Source organism: Phyllostomus hastatus, unplaced genomic scaffold (genome assembly GCF_019186645.2).
Source record: "Phyllostomus hastatus isolate PE091 unplaced genomic scaffold, TTU_PhHast_1.1 phas_contig_58, whole genome shotgun sequence".
NCBI classification, from domain to species: domain Eukaryota; kingdom Metazoa; phylum Chordata; class Mammalia; order Chiroptera; family Phyllostomidae; genus Phyllostomus; species Phyllostomus hastatus.
Genome location: NW_025333916.1, coordinates 22,856,741 through 22,874,395, shown reverse-complemented (window position 1 = coordinate 22,874,395; position 17,655 = coordinate 22,856,741). Strand labels below are relative to the sequence as shown.

Genomic DNA, 17,655 nt, shown 5'->3' with positions numbered 1-17,655 from the left:
CCAGCCTCAGGATCCATTCGGATCCTCGAAGGCGGGGGAAGCGAGTCTTGTAAGAAGGAACTGAGCTGGCAGCAAACTACGGGCTCAACTGCCGCTAGCTGGCCCCTCTCTTAGTTTAGTCCCTGGTCCAGTACCCACCACACCACAGAGGGTGCTGACAGTCGTCCCGATGAGTCCTCGGGGTTCCGGTTCTCCACCATTCCCAACAGAATACTCAATCTAGCCCCGCCCGCGCTAGGGAGAGAGAAAAGGCCACTAAAACCAGGGAATGGGACCTCGGGCGCATGCGCGCACCAGGCGGCTTTAAGTGTTCGTCCTGTCCCCGCAGCCGCTAGGTGGCGCATGCGCCCTGGAGGGTACGGGCTGGAGTCTGGGAAGAAGGCGGTGGCGGTGGAAGGCGGGGGCGCCGTGGGGGCCGGGCCGGTGTTTACACAGCGGCGGGCGGGCGCGGACGCAGAACCCGGCGCGGCGGCAGCACGATGGTCATGGCGCATTTCGTCGAGAATTTTTGGGTAAGAGGATATTAGAAATTGTGTGGGTTTCGGAGTCCAAGGCTTTCTGTGCTTGGGACCGTGGCGGCAGCGGCTCCGCGGATAGGGAAAGCGTCCTCGGACCGCCGCCTGCTGGGTTCCGCCTGGATAAAGCCTGTGGGGCGACGGGTCGGCGGCCGCCTGGACTCTCAGGCTCGCAGCCCTTGCGCGGTACGGGGGCTGGCAGCGAGGCCCCTCCATCCGCGGCGGAGAGGCTGAGGACCGCCCGCCGCCCGCGCTGGGACAAAGCGCGAATGGGGCGGGAGACGGGATCCGGCCCCGGAGACTCCGGGCGCCGGGCGTGCTCGGAGGCTGGGACGCGCACGACGGGCCCGCGGCGCGGCCACCCCCAGCTACGCGCTGTCGGCGAGCGCGGGCCCCAGCCAGGTCGAGGGGGCTCGCCTGCCTCCCGCGCCAGCCCCCCGTCTGAGCCCTTTTGCCCCCCACCATTTTCACACTAAATTCCGTGCTGGGGCCGCATCGGCACTTCCTCTCGGCTTCGCAGTTCGGCTCGTTGGTCTGCGCCCAGGACTTTGCCTCTGGGCCTGTTCACAAAGCGTATTAAAGTTGAATTTAATGTAACTAGATTCTTGGGGCTTAAGTGCAACGAGACTTCCCCTTGTCCCGTGCTCCTTCCCCTTCCTCATTCTTTCCACACCCCTCCTCTTAACTCATTATTAGTATTAGGTTCTTTGTAAATGACTTCTCACTCTCCCTGTGGTGTTTTGCTGTAGTTATTGTTTATTGTCGTGGGAAGTACAGTTCAGCCGTGTACAGGAAAGTAATATGTTTACTCAGGTAATTTGGATGAATCTCATTTTATGCCCTGACAGTTTCAAGTACTACAATTCCATTTTAAGGTTCAGAAATATTTAAAGGAATAATCTTTCAGTGCATAGGATTGTGCCTTAAATTCTTACTTCTAAGTGTCTCAGGCATGAACTTGTAGTAATCAAATCAGTTCATAGTTGTCGTGTATGTTCCTTGTTTGCTACAAGCAACATAAATACATTAGGTTTTCTTTTCTTAAAAACAGCTTTATCGAGGTACAATTCATGTACCATACAATACTCCCATTTAAGTGTACAACTCAAGGATTATTTTATATGTTCACAGGGTTGTTCAGAAATAACCTCAGTCAGTTTTAGAACAATTTTACCACCTCAGAAAGAATATCTGTTAGTTGCTCCCCATTTCCCTCCTGCATTAGCCCTAGGCAATTCATCTATAGATTTCTGCTTCTGTAGATTTGTCTCTTCTGAACACTTCTGAATGGGATCATGTATATGGTCCTTTGTGCCTGGCTTATTTCACTTAGCGTGTTTCCAATGTTCATGATGTAACATGCTTGTATTGGTACTTAATTCAGTTTTATGACTAAGCATTCCATTGTGTGTGTGTATGTACATGTACACACAGCATTTTATTTATCCATTACCATGATGGACATTGACTGGTTTCCACTTTTTGGCTGTTATGAATGATGCTGCTATGATCATTTTTGTACAAGTTTTCCTGTGCACACGTCTTCATTTCTTTTGGGAATGGAGTTGCTGGGTCATATGGTAATTCTCTGTTTAACAGTTCAAGGAATTACCAAACTTTTTCAGAATGACAGAACCATTTTACAATTCCACTCTCAGTGTCTGAGGATTCCAGTTTTTCCACATGCTGAACAACACTGCTTGTTTTTTTTTTTTTAAGATTTTATTTCTTTTTAGAGAAAGGGGAAGGTAAAGAGAAAGAGTGGGAGAGAAACATCCATGTAAGAGAGAAATGTCGTTCATTTGCCCCTTGTTCACGCCCAGATCGCAGATGAACCTGCAACCCAGGCATGTGCCCTGACCAGAATTGAACTGGCAACCATCTGCTTTGCAGGACAACCCCCAACCAACTGAGCCACACTGGTATACGGTGGATGGATATGAAGTAGGATCTCATTGCGGTTTTGATTTGCAGTTATGTGGTGGCTAATGGTGTTGAGCATCTTTTCATGTGTTTATTGCCCACTTATGTATTTTCTTTGGCAAAATGTCTGTTTAGATTCATTGCCCATTTTTAGATTGGTTTGTCTTATTATTGAGTTTTATATTCTGGGTACATGTCTCATCAGATATATGACTTTGTAAACATTCTCATTCTATGGGTTATCTTTTTCACTTTCTTGATGGTATACTTTGAAGCACAAATGTTTTTAATTTTGATGAAGTCTCATTGAAGTCCAATTTATCTGATTTTTCTGTTATGCTTTTGTTGTTTATCTAAGAAGTCTTTCCTAGACCAAGGTCACAAAGGTTTTTTTGGGGGGGAGGGTTTTTATAAGAGTTTATTTCGGCCAAACTGACAACATGCTGAGGAGCAAGATCTCCTATGCTTCCCAAGGTCTCAAAGATTTCCTTCTAGTGTTTTCTTCTGTGGGTTTTATAGCTTTAGCTCTTACATTTAGGTGTGTGATCCATTTGAAGTTAATTTTTGTGTGTGGTATGAGGAAGAGATAAAATTTCATTCTTTTGCATGTGAAAAGTCCCAGCATCATTTGTTGAAAAGGGTCTTCTTTCTTCATTTGAATAGTCTTGGTATCCTTGTTGAAAATCAGTTGACCATAGATGTATGGGTTTATTTCTGGATTTATAGTTGTATTCCATTGTTTATCCTTATGCTGGTACCACATTGTTTTGATTACTGTAGTTTTGTGGTAAGTTTGGGATCAGGAGTGTGAGTCCTCCGACTTTGTTATTTTTTCTGAAGGTTATCTTGGCTATTTGGGTCCCTTGCATTTCCACATGAATTTTTGGTTTAGCCTGTCAGACTTTAGGTTTTACAATTTATAAAACTTTTATTTTATTTTAAGATTTTATCCATTTATGTTTAGAGAGGGGGAAGGGAGGGAGAAAGAGAGGAAGAGAAACATCAATGTGTGGTTGCCTGTCGAGCGCCCCCTTCTGGAGACCTGGCCCACAACCCAGGCACATGCCTTAAACTAAGAATCGAACCAGTGACTCTTTGGTTCCCAAGCCTGTACTCAATCCACTGAGCCACATCAGCCGAGGCTATAAAACTTTTAAAATAATCATTTAAAATGACATTCTTAAAATGTTTTGCATATTTTTAAAATATATTTAAAAATTTTTTATTTATTGATTTGAGAGAGACAGACAGACATGATTTTGTTGTTCTACTTATGTATTCATTGGTTGTTTCTTGTATGTTCTCTGACTGGGGATCAAACCCTCAACCTTGCTGTATCAGGATAACACTAACCAACTGAGCTACACAGCTAGGGCTGTTTTGCATACTTTTTGATGCATGCATGTGTTTTGGAAGTTTAATTTACTAGCATTTTAAAGTTATCTTTTGTTTTCTGTTAGCTGAGCTTTGAGAACATAGCCTTTTTTGATATTTTTGGCTATTATGAATAATGCTTCTATAAACATTTTTGTACACATTTTGTGTATGTATCTTTTTTAGGCCCTTTTAGTAGAGGAATAAATTTGGCTATCTGAAATCTACAGTGAATCCCAAATCTAATTTATGTTTCAGGCTTTGCCTTCACTTCACTATTGAGTACAAATAGTTAAAATAGACTGCATTTTATTTTACTTCCAAGACTGATATTGGGGCTGAAAGCTCTAATTGATTAGAGTTTTAAAAGCTCTAAAGGAGGGTTAAATGAACTAGGGAAGTCTAGGAACCAGATAACTTCTGAGAATTTGATAGTTGTCTGTTTAAAACAACTTAAATTTTTTCATATCTTAAGATCACTTATAAAATAATTTCTTAAAATAGGCAATTTACAACTAATTTCACATTTTTCCTTGAATGTTTAAAGTGGCACTGTCAGAACAAAATAAAACTTGCCAGAGTGAGATAATGGGAACCTTTAAAGTTTTAGGTTTGTAACCAAACAACCTATTAATTGTTTTTTTCCCTACATATAAAAAGACAAACCTTTTGTTGTGGCATTTTATTAGAGGAGAATTTAAATCATTCAAACTCTGTGTTTTGAAAGCAATACATCCTGCCTTTTTCTCTAAAATACAATTTTTTAAAACTAAAACTGTATGTTATGTTACAGATTCTTTTACTTATATAGTGTTAAGTAAAGAAAAGATAAATTTATTCAATATTTGAACTTCCTAAACGACAGGTGTTTTGTCGCTGACAAGTCAGTTTTTGCCCCGAAGGATAAATGCCATTGATAATCAAGCTGAAAATGTCTTCCTTTTCTATTAAAATTGGACTACAAAAATCTTTTACGGTTTTATTGATTTGAAAGAGAGGTGTGGGGGAAGAGAGAGAAATTTGTTGTTCCACATATTTAAGCTTTCATTGGTTGATTCTTGTATATGCCATGACTGGGATTGAACCCATAACCATGGTGTATCAGGACGATGGCAGGACAGCAAAAATCTTAATAGCAGACACTACACCATTGCCTTTAATATGTAAAAACAGCTGTTGGCCCGTCAAAAGATACATAACTTTAAAAAGGTAACAATTATTACAGTGAGGAAGTGTGTGTGTGTGCTACTCCATTCTCATAAGAGTCAAGTACTAGTTAGTAATGCTTTTGAGATTCTCTATGTCAACATTGCACCATAAGTATTAAAATAGTTTTATGTTTTGTATAAGTTCAGATTATTAAGTTCAGGAGTTAAAATTTTTTTTAAGGAATGGATTTCATAGGTGATAATTATTGGAGGGGGCAAATAAGTAAGCACAACATTCTCGATTAGATAGATAGCTTAGAAATCTCATTTTGAGGCATTTTTCAAAAGACACCAAGTATTTTTTATCAGACATCACATTGTGATAAACTGACATTTTTAGTTAGGTAACTTTTTCCAAAGATTATCTCCAGTCAGCGTATCAAGAATGAACAACAGTTATCTTAGGAATTTTTATCCTGAAGTTTTTCCTTATTTCTTTTACTGATTAACCAGTGCAAGAATCTCATTCCACTTATTTGTTGATTTCACTGTTATTGTCATACTTAAGTTTTAAATGAAATTGGAGCACTTGGTTATATATCCCAAATTTGATCTGTGATTATACAGATAAACTGAGAGGTTTTTTTAAAAACCTGGAATTGCTATTAATAGGACATTGAACGTAAAACATTGTTATATTTTTGTTTGATTATTTAATATAAATTTAGTATCTTAGATGAGACTAATAACCACATAAACATACACACAGACATACATTCTTTGGGGTTATTTAATAATATGATAATTTAAAAATGTATGTCTTTAGAAAGTTAGTTGTACTGACTATAGAAAACCAGAATATAGACTATTAGTTGAAATTTCCAGATATTGTAATTTGGGGTACCTGCTTAGGATATGATCCCATCAGAAGATATACTAAAATTTAAAAAGTATATGTGTATGTATACTTAAATATATACATTAATTAACAGATTTATGAAATTTACACTATTCATTATTCAAAAGGTGCAAGAGGGAATAAATACAGTATAAAATCTCCTTCTTTTCTCCAGCCATCAAGATCTCCCCAAAAGCAATCACTTTCTTAGTTACCAGTTTCTCATGTAGACTTCCAGAGATAACTGATGTATATATAAAAGCAAGTAACATCCACTAAGTTAAAATGTATTATTGTGTAACTGTTAGCCAGTTGGCCATGCCCAAATTATTTTCATCTTTAACAGGCTATGAAAATGCAAACTACAGACTCATCTAACTAGGTTTAAGTAGACTTGACAAGTAGACATTATAAAATTGTAGTATTTTAGAAGGCACTACATTTTATTGTTAGGCCCTTAGATTTTTTTTGTGGGTGTTGGGGTGAGGGAAGGTCGTTTTGTATTTTTGCCTTAATCTAGAAGGAATTGGAAAGTGAGAAATTGATACTGATTTAGTCTGCATAAATTCAGTTCAGGGAAAGATTTTAGAACACTGATTTAGAAAGGATAAAAAACCACTGTCTGATTATTTCCTAGCCTTACACACTAAATCCTAAGTGCTCTAATCCTTAGAACACATTGTTTAGGCAAACGCATGGGAGAACAGGTGTACTTTGTGTTATCCGGCATATTTGGCTAGCACAAGGTCTTTGGAAGTAGGGTTTTTGGAGTCATGGGGTATCTTTTGAGATTATCCATCCTGATTTCATAATTCTAGAACAATTAATCTTAAGAAATCTATATAGAAATATGGTGTCATGCAGACTTGGAAAGGGAAATAGGGCTTGGCTTTCAATCTACCTAGTGTGGAAAAATTAAAGAATATTAGAGTTAGAAGAATTTTAATAATGATTGGGTCCACAGAGGTTAGCATAAATTGGTCAGATGCGGGGAAAAAAAACACAACAGCAACTGAGATGTATAGTTATGTCTGTTGAGATGTATGAGATGTCTGTTGATGAAGATGCTAGAGAATGTTGCTGGAATGACTGGAGTTTGAGAGGATTAAATTGGGAAATGATTGGTGAACTGTGTGATGAAGATAAGGCACATAATTCCATCAGTTTCATTAGGCATATACAGTTCCTTGATGGATTGCAGGAGTAAAAGTTATGGAAGATATTGAGTAGCATGTTTGGTTGACTAGGGAAAAGGTAGGAAAGCACAATATAAGTAAAGCCAGTTGGTGGAGCTGGGGCCTTAAAACTAACAAGTGTTAGTTTCTGGTTGGGTGAAATAACAGCCAATGAGGATGGTTTTCCCTTTTAATTATAACCATTATGATGTAATAGGTAAGACACAGAAAAATACAGAAGAAAGTAAAAACTACTATAGCCTTTTCCTCTATTCTCTGAGATCCTTAGAAATGCAAATTTTAAAATGGGGGTTCTACTATGTAGTTTTGTATCTAGAGTTTTCAAGTGATGCTATCAAGCATTTTTCTCATGTGAGTAAGTTCTTGAAAATATTTTCACTGACTACATAGGTTTCCATGGAATAGAGAGGACAATTTTTTTTGACCACCCCCCTCATTTGGACAGTTAGGTTATTTCTAGTTTTGTTTTATTACATCTATAAATTATAAGGACTGGAGATTTAAGTATTGATATATACAATATGCCAGTTTAAGGGGCAGCCTTCTGTGTTTTTGTAAGCACAGCTTAAAGAGGTTTTGAGAAAGCTGAAATTGTTGTTTTATTATTTTCATTTTGAAAGTAATGAAAATTACATTCATGTAAGGATTACAGAAAATTTGAAAGATAAAAAATGAAAAAATACAACTGCTATTTTTGTTAAAATCCATACGTAATATCTATTTAGGTGGCTTTGTGGATTTAAAGGGTTTAAAGAGATGAGTTATAATTTAAAAGATTAGGGACTAGTATTTGATGGGTGAGAAAACAGTTTTTTAATATGATAAGATTTATTTCCTTCAGTCCATTGACAAATGTTTGAGTAAATTTGTACCTGCATTGAGTAGTTTTGACTGCTGACCACTGCTCATTCCACATATTTTATCATTGTATTTTGCTTTAGCAATGTTTTGTCAATAAATAGTTCTGCAGAATAGTTTTGGTGGTCATATGTGAAAAACTGCTTCCATATATTTTATTCTTTTTGTCCAGCAGTTTTCAAGGCAAAAAAGCACTGGAGGGCTGTCATTGCATATTTGTTGAATTCCCATCAAAAGTGTTTAAGAGATTTCTTGCTAAAGAGGCAGTTCTTCAAAGAAAATAAAAGTATCTTTAGAATGAAATGTATCTTTAGCGAAATGTTTTATTTTGTCTTTCAGAGAAAGCAGATAAGGTGAGACTACATCAGACATGCGTTAATGTTATACTTTGCAGTGACTTGTCCAAGGTTTTCTAATAAATGTTAGTAAGAGCTAGAGTAAAAGGGGAATGTAGAAAGGTAGGAAGTGATGTTTGTTTATTTATGAAGTGGCCTGGAGTTAAAAGAAAGGTTAAGGCATGTAATTGCTCACAGGACAGCACCTCCTGATCTTTCTCTCCCCCCTCCAAAAATATATATTTTAATTGGAAAGGTAAAATCAACTTTTTAAAAAGATTTTATTTTATTTTTAGATAGAGGGGAAAGGAGGGAGAAGAGAGGGAGAGAAGCATCAATGTGTGGTTGCCTCTCACACCCCCCACACTGGGGACCTGGACTGAAACCCAGGCATGTGCCCTGACTGGGAATTGAACCACCAACTCTGGTTCACAGGTTGGTGCTCAATCCACTGAGCCATACCAGCCAGGGCTCAATTTCTTAATTCCTACAGTCTATATTCTATCTTCTGCCTGTTTTTCAGCTCTTGGACTCAAAAATTGAAGTGTTTAATTTACTGTTGCCTTTGAAAGAGAAGTCAGACCATTAACTAAAATCTGTGGGGTTTATATCTTTGTGTTTTTTCTAGTATTACTTTTGTGGCTCTTAAAACCTAGGTGAGATCCATTTTAGTTAAAATGGAAATTTCATAGCCTTGTTAATGGAGGTATGCATTTTTTCAAATGGAAATATGTTATATTGTATTTTATAATCTATTTAAGAAATTTTCAGTATAAAGTTATACAATCAGCCAGAAAAAGATGCCTTTGAAGATCCAAAATAAGTTTGATGACTAATTTAAACTTTAAATTTGAAATTTCAAGGATATCTTATTTGTAGATTACATTAGGCTTGAAAAAAATATGAGCATTTTAGTGACTTGGTGACCTTATTTATAACTTATCTTTTCAGCTAAATTTCACTTTAGTTGCTAATTTAAGTGCAAGACAATACACGTAGTAAATCTCATTTTCATATTAAGAAGTATTATGTTACTGTATATATTCAAAAAGGAATCTGGACTGATACACATCAAACTGTTAACTGCAGTCATCTTAGTTAAATTAGAGTGGTAAGAGGAAACAGGAGGAACTGAGAAGTTGTAAAAGACCTGTATGATTCTGGACTTTCATTTTTCAGAGGATGGTAAAACTCTTTTTTCTGCTTTATCCTAGGAATAATTTACAAAGATTTGTAACTTATTTTTATTGAATTATAACATCAGTCGATGTTCTCTGAAAGTCATACCTCTTTGTAAAGTACATTAAGATTATCAGATAAAAGATCTTATTTTAGTGCGAACCTTCATAGCAGTTGTCCTCCTTGGGCCAGCAGGAGTGTTAATAGTTGGTTTTGTCAGTTAATACTGAAAATTTCTCTGCAAGAATTTATTGATTAAAAAGGATAAAAATATTATTTACTGAACTTTTTAGACAACGTTATTGAGTCATATTGTCCATACCATACCATACCATATCATACCATACCATACCATACCATACCATACCATACCATACCATAGAGTCAGTCATTTCAAGTCTACAGTTCAGTGGTTTTTGGTAATATTCACAGTCAGTTGTGGTAATACTTGCAATCATCATTACAGTCCATTTAAAAACATTTTCTTTACCTTGAAAAGAAACCCTGTACCTTTTATAATCCCCTACATTACCCCCCACCCCCCAAGCAACCCACTCATCTACTTTCTGTCTTTATTTTTGTATTCTGGACTTTAATATGAATGGAATCATCCAATAGTATGTGGTCTTCTGTGACTGGCTTTATCTTAGCATACTCTTTTCATGGATAATCAATGTTGTTACATATATCAGTGCTTTACTTCTTTTATGGCTGAGTAATATTCTAGTGCATGGGTATATTACATTTTGTTCATTGATTTGTCGGGTGATGGATTTTTGGATTGTTTCCACCCTTTGGTTTTTATTAATAATGCTGTTATAAGCGTTCTTGGTCAGATTTTTTTTGTGAACATATGTATTTACTTGTGTCAATTAAATTAATGAATAGCCAGCTGCAAAGAAGCTCATGACTGATTAGTAAATACCTACTCTTGAAAATCTAGCTACAGGTGTTCTTCATTTTGTTCTTTGCTTTATTGCGCTTTACAGATGTGTTTTGTATAAATTGGAGACAAGACCTTCCAATCAGCAAAAAGCTTACGACTTGCTTTTTTGTCACACTCATTTTGTTACGGTGGTCTGGAACTGAACATGTAGTATCTCTGAGGTTTGCCTGTATTTGGTTCTGGGTTTGTTTTTGTTTTTGTTTTTGGTGGGCGACAGTGATGTTACATTGATTATGGTGATGGTTGCACAGCTCTGTAAATACCCTAAAAATTATTACAGTGTACATTTTAAATGGGTGAATTGTATGGTGTGTGAATTACATCTCAATAAAACTGTTGTAAAAAGAGTAATTTAAAAATTTGAGCAGAGGGAATAAACAGCCATTGAAAAGCAAGATTTTATATCAGCAGTTATAGTATACTTGGGAGAAAATTGCATTTTGAAACTGCTTTTTATGATAGCTCTTGACTCTTATGTCTATATTGAAGACTTGGCTTACTTATTATTAATCTTTTTATTGGAAAGTTATTCCGTACTCATCATTCCACTTCCCAGAAATAATTTGCTATCAGAGTTTGCTGTATATGCCTTCAGATTCCTTTTGTATACACACATATATGCAACATGTTATTTTTTCAGTGAAAATGAAATCCTACTAGGTTTCTGTTTTCCACTTTCCTTTTTAATTCAATTCAGTTTAATTTTTTTACCTTAAAAAAAAAAAAGCAACATTAGGCCTCCATAGAAGAATGGGGCATTATGAATGCTGCAGTCATCTGCTACCAATGAACATAAATAGCAACCATATCCAACTGTTAGGGAGGGCTGACCTTTCTAAATAAATACGATTTGACCATTCAACTAAAAAAAATATTGCTTATATATGGAAACTCCCTGTACATTTTTCAGCAGTTTCCTATAAATCTATAATTATTTAAAAATAAAAATTTAAAAATATATAGTTCTTATTAGGAAGATAACAACCTCCAGGAATTGAGGTAGCAAGAACCAATTTGTTAAGACAAGACAAAACCAAGCAAAACTGTTCTCCAAGAGAAAAAGGGAATCTCCCAACTTCTCATTTTTTTCTTTTTTTTAAATAACCTTATTGAAGCATATTTTTTCTGTCATAAAATATACCCATTTTAAGCATGCAGTTGAATGGTTTTTAGTAACTTTACAGAGTGGTGCAACCATCACCATAAATAAGTTTTAGAGTATTTTTATCTTCCCAATCATTTGATCCCTCATGCTCATATACCGTCAATTCTCTTTTCCACCCTTAGTTCTAGACAGCCAATAATCTACTTTCTTTCTCTATAGATTTCACTGTTTTGGACATTTCATATAATCATACAAAATGTGGTCTCTTGTGTCTGGCTTCTTTCACTTAGTAAAATGTTTATGAGGTTCATAAAGGGGCATGTGTCAGTGTTTGTTCCTTTTTATTGCTTAATTGTATTATGTTTTATGGCTACACCTCATTTCATCGATCCATTTTCCAGTTGATGGACATTTACGTTGTTCCCAACATAGGTTATTTTTGGCTATTGTATCTTTCTTTTTACCGACAGTATATCTGGGTAGATTTTTAAAATTAATACTTAAAATCTGTGAGTTTTTTCTGCTGTAGTCTTTTAAAAACACTGTTACTTCATTGTAGGGTATGCTGTCATTTGTTTAAAGTCATGTTAGTGGATGCTTTTGAATTGTTTCTAATTCTTAACTTGACAAACAGCACTGCAGTGAGTATTCTTCTGCATATTTTTTTGTATGTGTGTTTGTGATACAGAGTTCTAAAATGGAGTTTCTGAATCAAGGTCGTGAACATTTACAAATTTAGTAAAATATTGAAGAACACAAAACTTCTTTAGTCATAATTCTATTTGATGATAAGTTCTCTTATCGTGTTATTTGTACATTTGTGTATTTTTAGTTAGCCGAGGAAAAGAGAGTTCTGCTTACTCGAGTTAATGAATATGTTAAGAAAAAATATTTTTGTGTTAAAAATAATAGGAACATATCCACTTCAAGGTCTAGTGTAATGAAATGAATATACAATCCAGAAATTTTTCTTATTTTACTTTTCTTTGTATTAGAACCATCTACTATAAAGGTTGGTGGCTACTATAAAAGTTATAGAAATTGCATGTAGGTACTTTTAGTTAAAAAATACTGGGTAATCTCAAAATAGTGGCAGAATTGTGAGTTATGATTGTAACTTACAAGAGTGGTCTCTCTTCCTATTTTTCCAGAATTTCAAATATTTTGTGTGATGATGCTGAAGCCAAATAGGTTTAGACCACATTGCTTAGTCTCCTACTGTATTTTTTACATGTATGTGAAATGTATATTCAGTACATCATCAGCTTATCAAGGTTATAAAGTAAGTTTTTGATAAGGTGACAATAAAACCTGGTTTCTTTGTTAGACACCTTAACTTAGAATTTTTTGCTTTGTTTGTACCAAAGAAAAAGTTATGATTAACAAATATTTGTGTTAATAGGTGTATGGAATAGTTTAAAAAAAAGGTGCCTAGAGTCAGACTTACTGTAGTTTTTGACATCAGTAAATGTATAAATCTCAAATAGGTAGAAAGGACAGATCATGCAGGGTGTTTATGTTTAGCCCGTAGGGCCTTTTGAGGCAGGCTTCTTTCGCATCACATCCTTATTAGGAGGACTTTCCAAGTGAAGACTTGAGGGATGGAGTAGCTAGTACTTTTTCCTAAGGTATATTACGTTACTGTTACTATTTTAATATTATATAGTAAGTAAATTAATACACCTTATTCCTAGTATTGGGAATTTTAAGTAATATGCTGTTTGAATATCTGAACATCCCAAATAAAGAGCTTACTCCTTCAAAAACTTAATGAGAACCCAGATTTCTAATATAATTTAACCTCTTCTTATGATTACTTAATATTTAAAGTACTGTAACAGTGACACAACATTCTCAGGACCTTCTTGTACTAATTACAAGATGGTCTCCAAGTTCCTTTCTCCTTAAAAACAATTTTTTTTTGTTATTTCCCTTGTAAGCCTGGTAAAGATTATTTTTTTTCTAATGGTCTTTGTGCTGGTTTGCATAGCCCATCACTCCCAGCTCTTTTCCAGTTTGCCCTTTATACATAATGCACATTGGGAACCCAGGTAACCTGGACTAGTTAGAATTATGTGCATATGAGAACTAGTAGATGTTGTCAGGTGAGACTTTGGGGCATGAGAGCTTTAGACTTTGGGTTTTAAGATTTTAGATATTAGGTTTGTTTTTTTTTGAGGGTTCATAATATTGCCATTGGTGGATCGTCTAATCACTTGTAGTTTCTATGTTATATTCAAGTAATGGAATGAAGCCCTCAGGGTTTCAGGCCTGCCGTTATTTGTCTGTGATTTTATTTAGTAATCTGCATATTTAGTAATTGCACACAGCAGTGCAAAATGGTATTATTTTGCTTGCTGTAACTAGTGATGATGGTTACCTCAAAATGTTCTCACTTTGGCTGGAATAAATTTGTGTGAAAAACCCAGGGGAAGTAAAAACTACAGTTAGATAATAAATTTTTTCTTTATCTTAAGTGTGAAAAATTGTAGAAGCCACATGGATGTGTTTGCATTCTTAAGAGACTAGTTTTATGCTCTATTTCTGAAAAATGGAAATGGATGTTCAAAATGCTAAAGATATTTATATTATCTCTTTAAATAAAACATTTTGATTTGTTGTATGTGTGGAAAACTAATTACTTGGTATATTAGCTGACAAGTTTATTAGGGATCACCTTAACATAACTACAACACATGGAAGTTTCTGTGTTTCCTGTTTTCAACAAACTTTGGAAAAATTAGGTTTCAGGTTGTTTAACACTTGGCTTACAGCATTGTTTTTTATTTCCAGTAGATATATTCTCCATTATTTTATTTTCTTTGAAGAGAAATAAAACTGCTCACTGAGGAGAGTTGTTGAGTTTGGTTTATTGATAGCCTTTTATTGGGTTGGTGAAAAAGTCCATTTAGTTTTTTCCATAAAATAAAAGACTGTTCATTTTCACTGATAACATTATTGATTTAGATATTTTGAGTATGTCAGCTATCTCCTGCTATTGGCTTCTAGTGAGTAGAGGTCAGGGGTGCTGCTAAACATCTTCGAATGCATAAGACCACCCCACAGCAAAGAATTATTTGGCCAAAATGTCAATAGTACCAGGAAACTTTGCAGACCACTTTTGACACATTGGATCAGTCACAGCACTTTCTCCATATACCGCACAAATCTTTTTATTGCATTTCAGTTGCATTTTTACTTTCTTGAAATAATAAAGCATAATATGCTGAAAATGTTTCATATCCTCTTTCATCTTCAACATTAAAATGGCTGCACAGAAATTCACCAATTTGGATAAGTGTTTTAAAAATGAATGCTGACATGACAGTTATCACAATACAATCTAACAAAATTGTTTTGAATGAAGTTAAAGACAACTAAGTGCTAGTAGAGCCATTATACAGAAAAAACTAAACAAACCTTTTGGCCAACCCAATATTTCACCTGTAACATTGATGTTTCCAATGTTTTTTTTTTTGTTATTGTTATGACTTGCTAATTTAGCATTTATTAGATTAAATAACAGTAAAGGTTTTGTAGTGTTGTATAAAGGTTTTGTAGTACTATCTAGTGGTCTGGTTCTGTTAATTTCCCATTAGTTGAGGGCAAGCCAATAGACTGTTACTGTTCTTTTGTTAAAATTTTATCTATTTTCTCACTTCTCAAATTGCTTAAGTTTACTGAGAGATATATTAGCAATTATAAAGTACCTTGTAGTATTCAATGCTTATATGCTTAGTAATATGTTGTCTTGACTCAGAAGTTAAGACAGTAATTTTAAAGCACAGACTTTTGAGTTAAGTCAGCAATTTTCAGCCTTTTCATCTCATGACACTCGTAAACTAATTACTAAAATTTTGTGGCATACCAGCATATATTTTTTTTGCTGACCTGCCAATAAAAAATACCTATAATTTTGATTTATTCACACTGGATGGCTGTCATTGTGTTGGCTCTTGTCATTTTTTCAGTTGGACAATCTAAGGGAAAAGAGGTCCGTGCCCCTGACTAAACAGTCAGGTATTGCATGTTTTAAAAATTCTTGCATACTACCAGTTTGTCACGGTAAGCCGGTTGAAAGTCGTTTTGTTAAATAATCAGGAATCCCTTAATGCATGTTCAAGAAATTGAATTGGTATTTGGTAATGTTTTTAAAGAGGTCCATGTTTATCTTTTCTAAATTATGCTGCATATTATTCCTTAAAATTTCAGACTTAGTTTCATTAATGTACCCCTTACTAATGATTATAGAGTATGCATATGTGTGTGATTGTATATGTAACAAATTATAAATTTCATGAAACCTTACAGTATTTCTTTGATACAGTTGGGAGTCGTACATGAGCAACAATGGTCAAATTTAGGAAAGACAGGTCACCTAAATGTCAGAATTGCATATTAGTTAATGTAGGGTTATTTTGGTCATTTTGATTTTTGTTTCTCTCATTCTTTTATTATTATTTTTTGTTACACTAAAAATCTTTTTAAATTGTAGGGGGAAAAAAATAGTGGCTTTGATGTCCTTTACCATAACATGAAACATGGACAGATATCGACAAAAGAACTAGCAGATTTTGTACGAGAAAGGTATGTATTTTTTTGTCATTTAATAGTTCATTACAAGTTAAATTTTAGAATCCAATACCGGTAACTGAAAAAATTTTGGTTGTAAACCAATCAAGCACAGTCGTTAAAAACATACTATAGTTATTTTGGGTTGGCCAAAAAGTTTATGTGGATTTTTCCTTAAAATAAAAGAGACATTTTTAATTTTCACCAATAACTTATATTGACTTGGACATTTTGAGTATGTCGGCTACCTCCCACGTAGTATAACACTGATTTTTCTCAATTAATATCTCAATTTGATCACTATCAACTTCAACTGGTGTATCTGATTGTGGAGCATCATTCAGTGAGACACCTCCAGCATGAAACTTCACAAACCACTTTTGACCTTTTTGATCAGTCACAGCACCTTCTGCATACACTGCGCAAATCTTTTTTTTTTTTTTGCGTTTCAGTTGTGTGTCTACCTTTCTTGAAATAATAAAGCATAATATGCCAAAAATGTTGTGTATTTTTTCCATCTTCAGTATTAAAATGGCTACAGAAAAATTCACCAATTTCAATAAGGGTTTTTTTTTTTAATGCACACTTGTCACAATATGACAGTTGTCACAATACAGTCTTAACAAAATTGTTTCCAGTGAAGTTAAAGACCACTAAGCACTACTAGAAACTTCTTATGGAAAAAAACCAGATGAACTTTTTGGCCAACCCAATACTTTAAAGCAGGGGTCCCCAAACCCCACTCCAAGGACCTCTATTTGTCTGTGGCCTGTTAGGAACCAGGCCACACAGCGGGAGGTGAGCTTGAATGTAATGACCTTGAATCATCCTGAAGCCATCTCCCTCCCATCCCTGGTCCATGGAAAAATTGTCTTCTATGAGACTGGTCTCTGGTGTTGAAAGGTTGGGGACCACTGCTTTAAAGTACAAGTTATCTGTGATGTACACACAGAGGGCTAAATAGTGGCTCCAAGTGGCATTTGTTAAACTGGTTTACACATCACTGCTTGAAAATATTATCTACATATTTTTCATTGAATGTGATAGCAAGATGACACAATAGAAATATTGAGGAACTTTGAAGGATAAAATATTACCTTTTCTTTAAGTAAACATGTCAGTAAACAACATACTAAAATAACATGAAAAGACTACATTTTTTGAACTTATAATTATGTATTATTATAACTTATTTAAAACATTTCTAACTATATATTTTAAATTCTGCAAATTTACAAGATGTGATTGTCTTTAAGGCTGTATAATTTAATAGTTAACTTAGAAATGATTAAAGCTTTTTGGTGTACCCCACTTGGTAATTTTTAAATGAAAACATTTAAAATCTTTACCTTGATAATATAGGGATATTTTGCCTTTAGATACAATACTTCATTTATTCTTTCAACAGTATATATATAGTGTCTGCAGTGTACCAGGCACTTTTCTAGATTCTGGGAATATAGTGGTAAATATACAAGTTCTGTCTACTTAGAGTTAACTGACTGGTAGGAATCGGAGAACAAACTTTTTAATGTAACACCAATCTTCTTAAGGCTTCCACCACTCTACTGGAGTTAAGAGGGCCTCAAAGAGCTCTAAATACTAC

General features: G+C 35.2%; 1 protein-coding gene across 1 annotated transcript in view; it reads left to right on the top strand.

Moving 5' to 3' along the window:
- Positions 1–362: 362 nt before the first annotated feature.
- FCHO2 (FCH and mu domain containing endocytic adaptor 2) overlaps positions 363–17,655 on the top strand; it is a 109,980-nt gene continuing 92,687 nt past the window's right edge. Inside the window, exons 1-2 of the mRNA XM_045847899.1 lie at positions 363–512; positions 15,973–16,064. Of these exons, the coding sequence (XP_045703855.1) occupies positions 480–512; positions 15,973–16,064 (125 nt within the window). The 5' untranslated portion in view covers positions 363–479. The remainder of the gene's footprint in view (positions 513–15,972; positions 16,065–17,655) is intronic.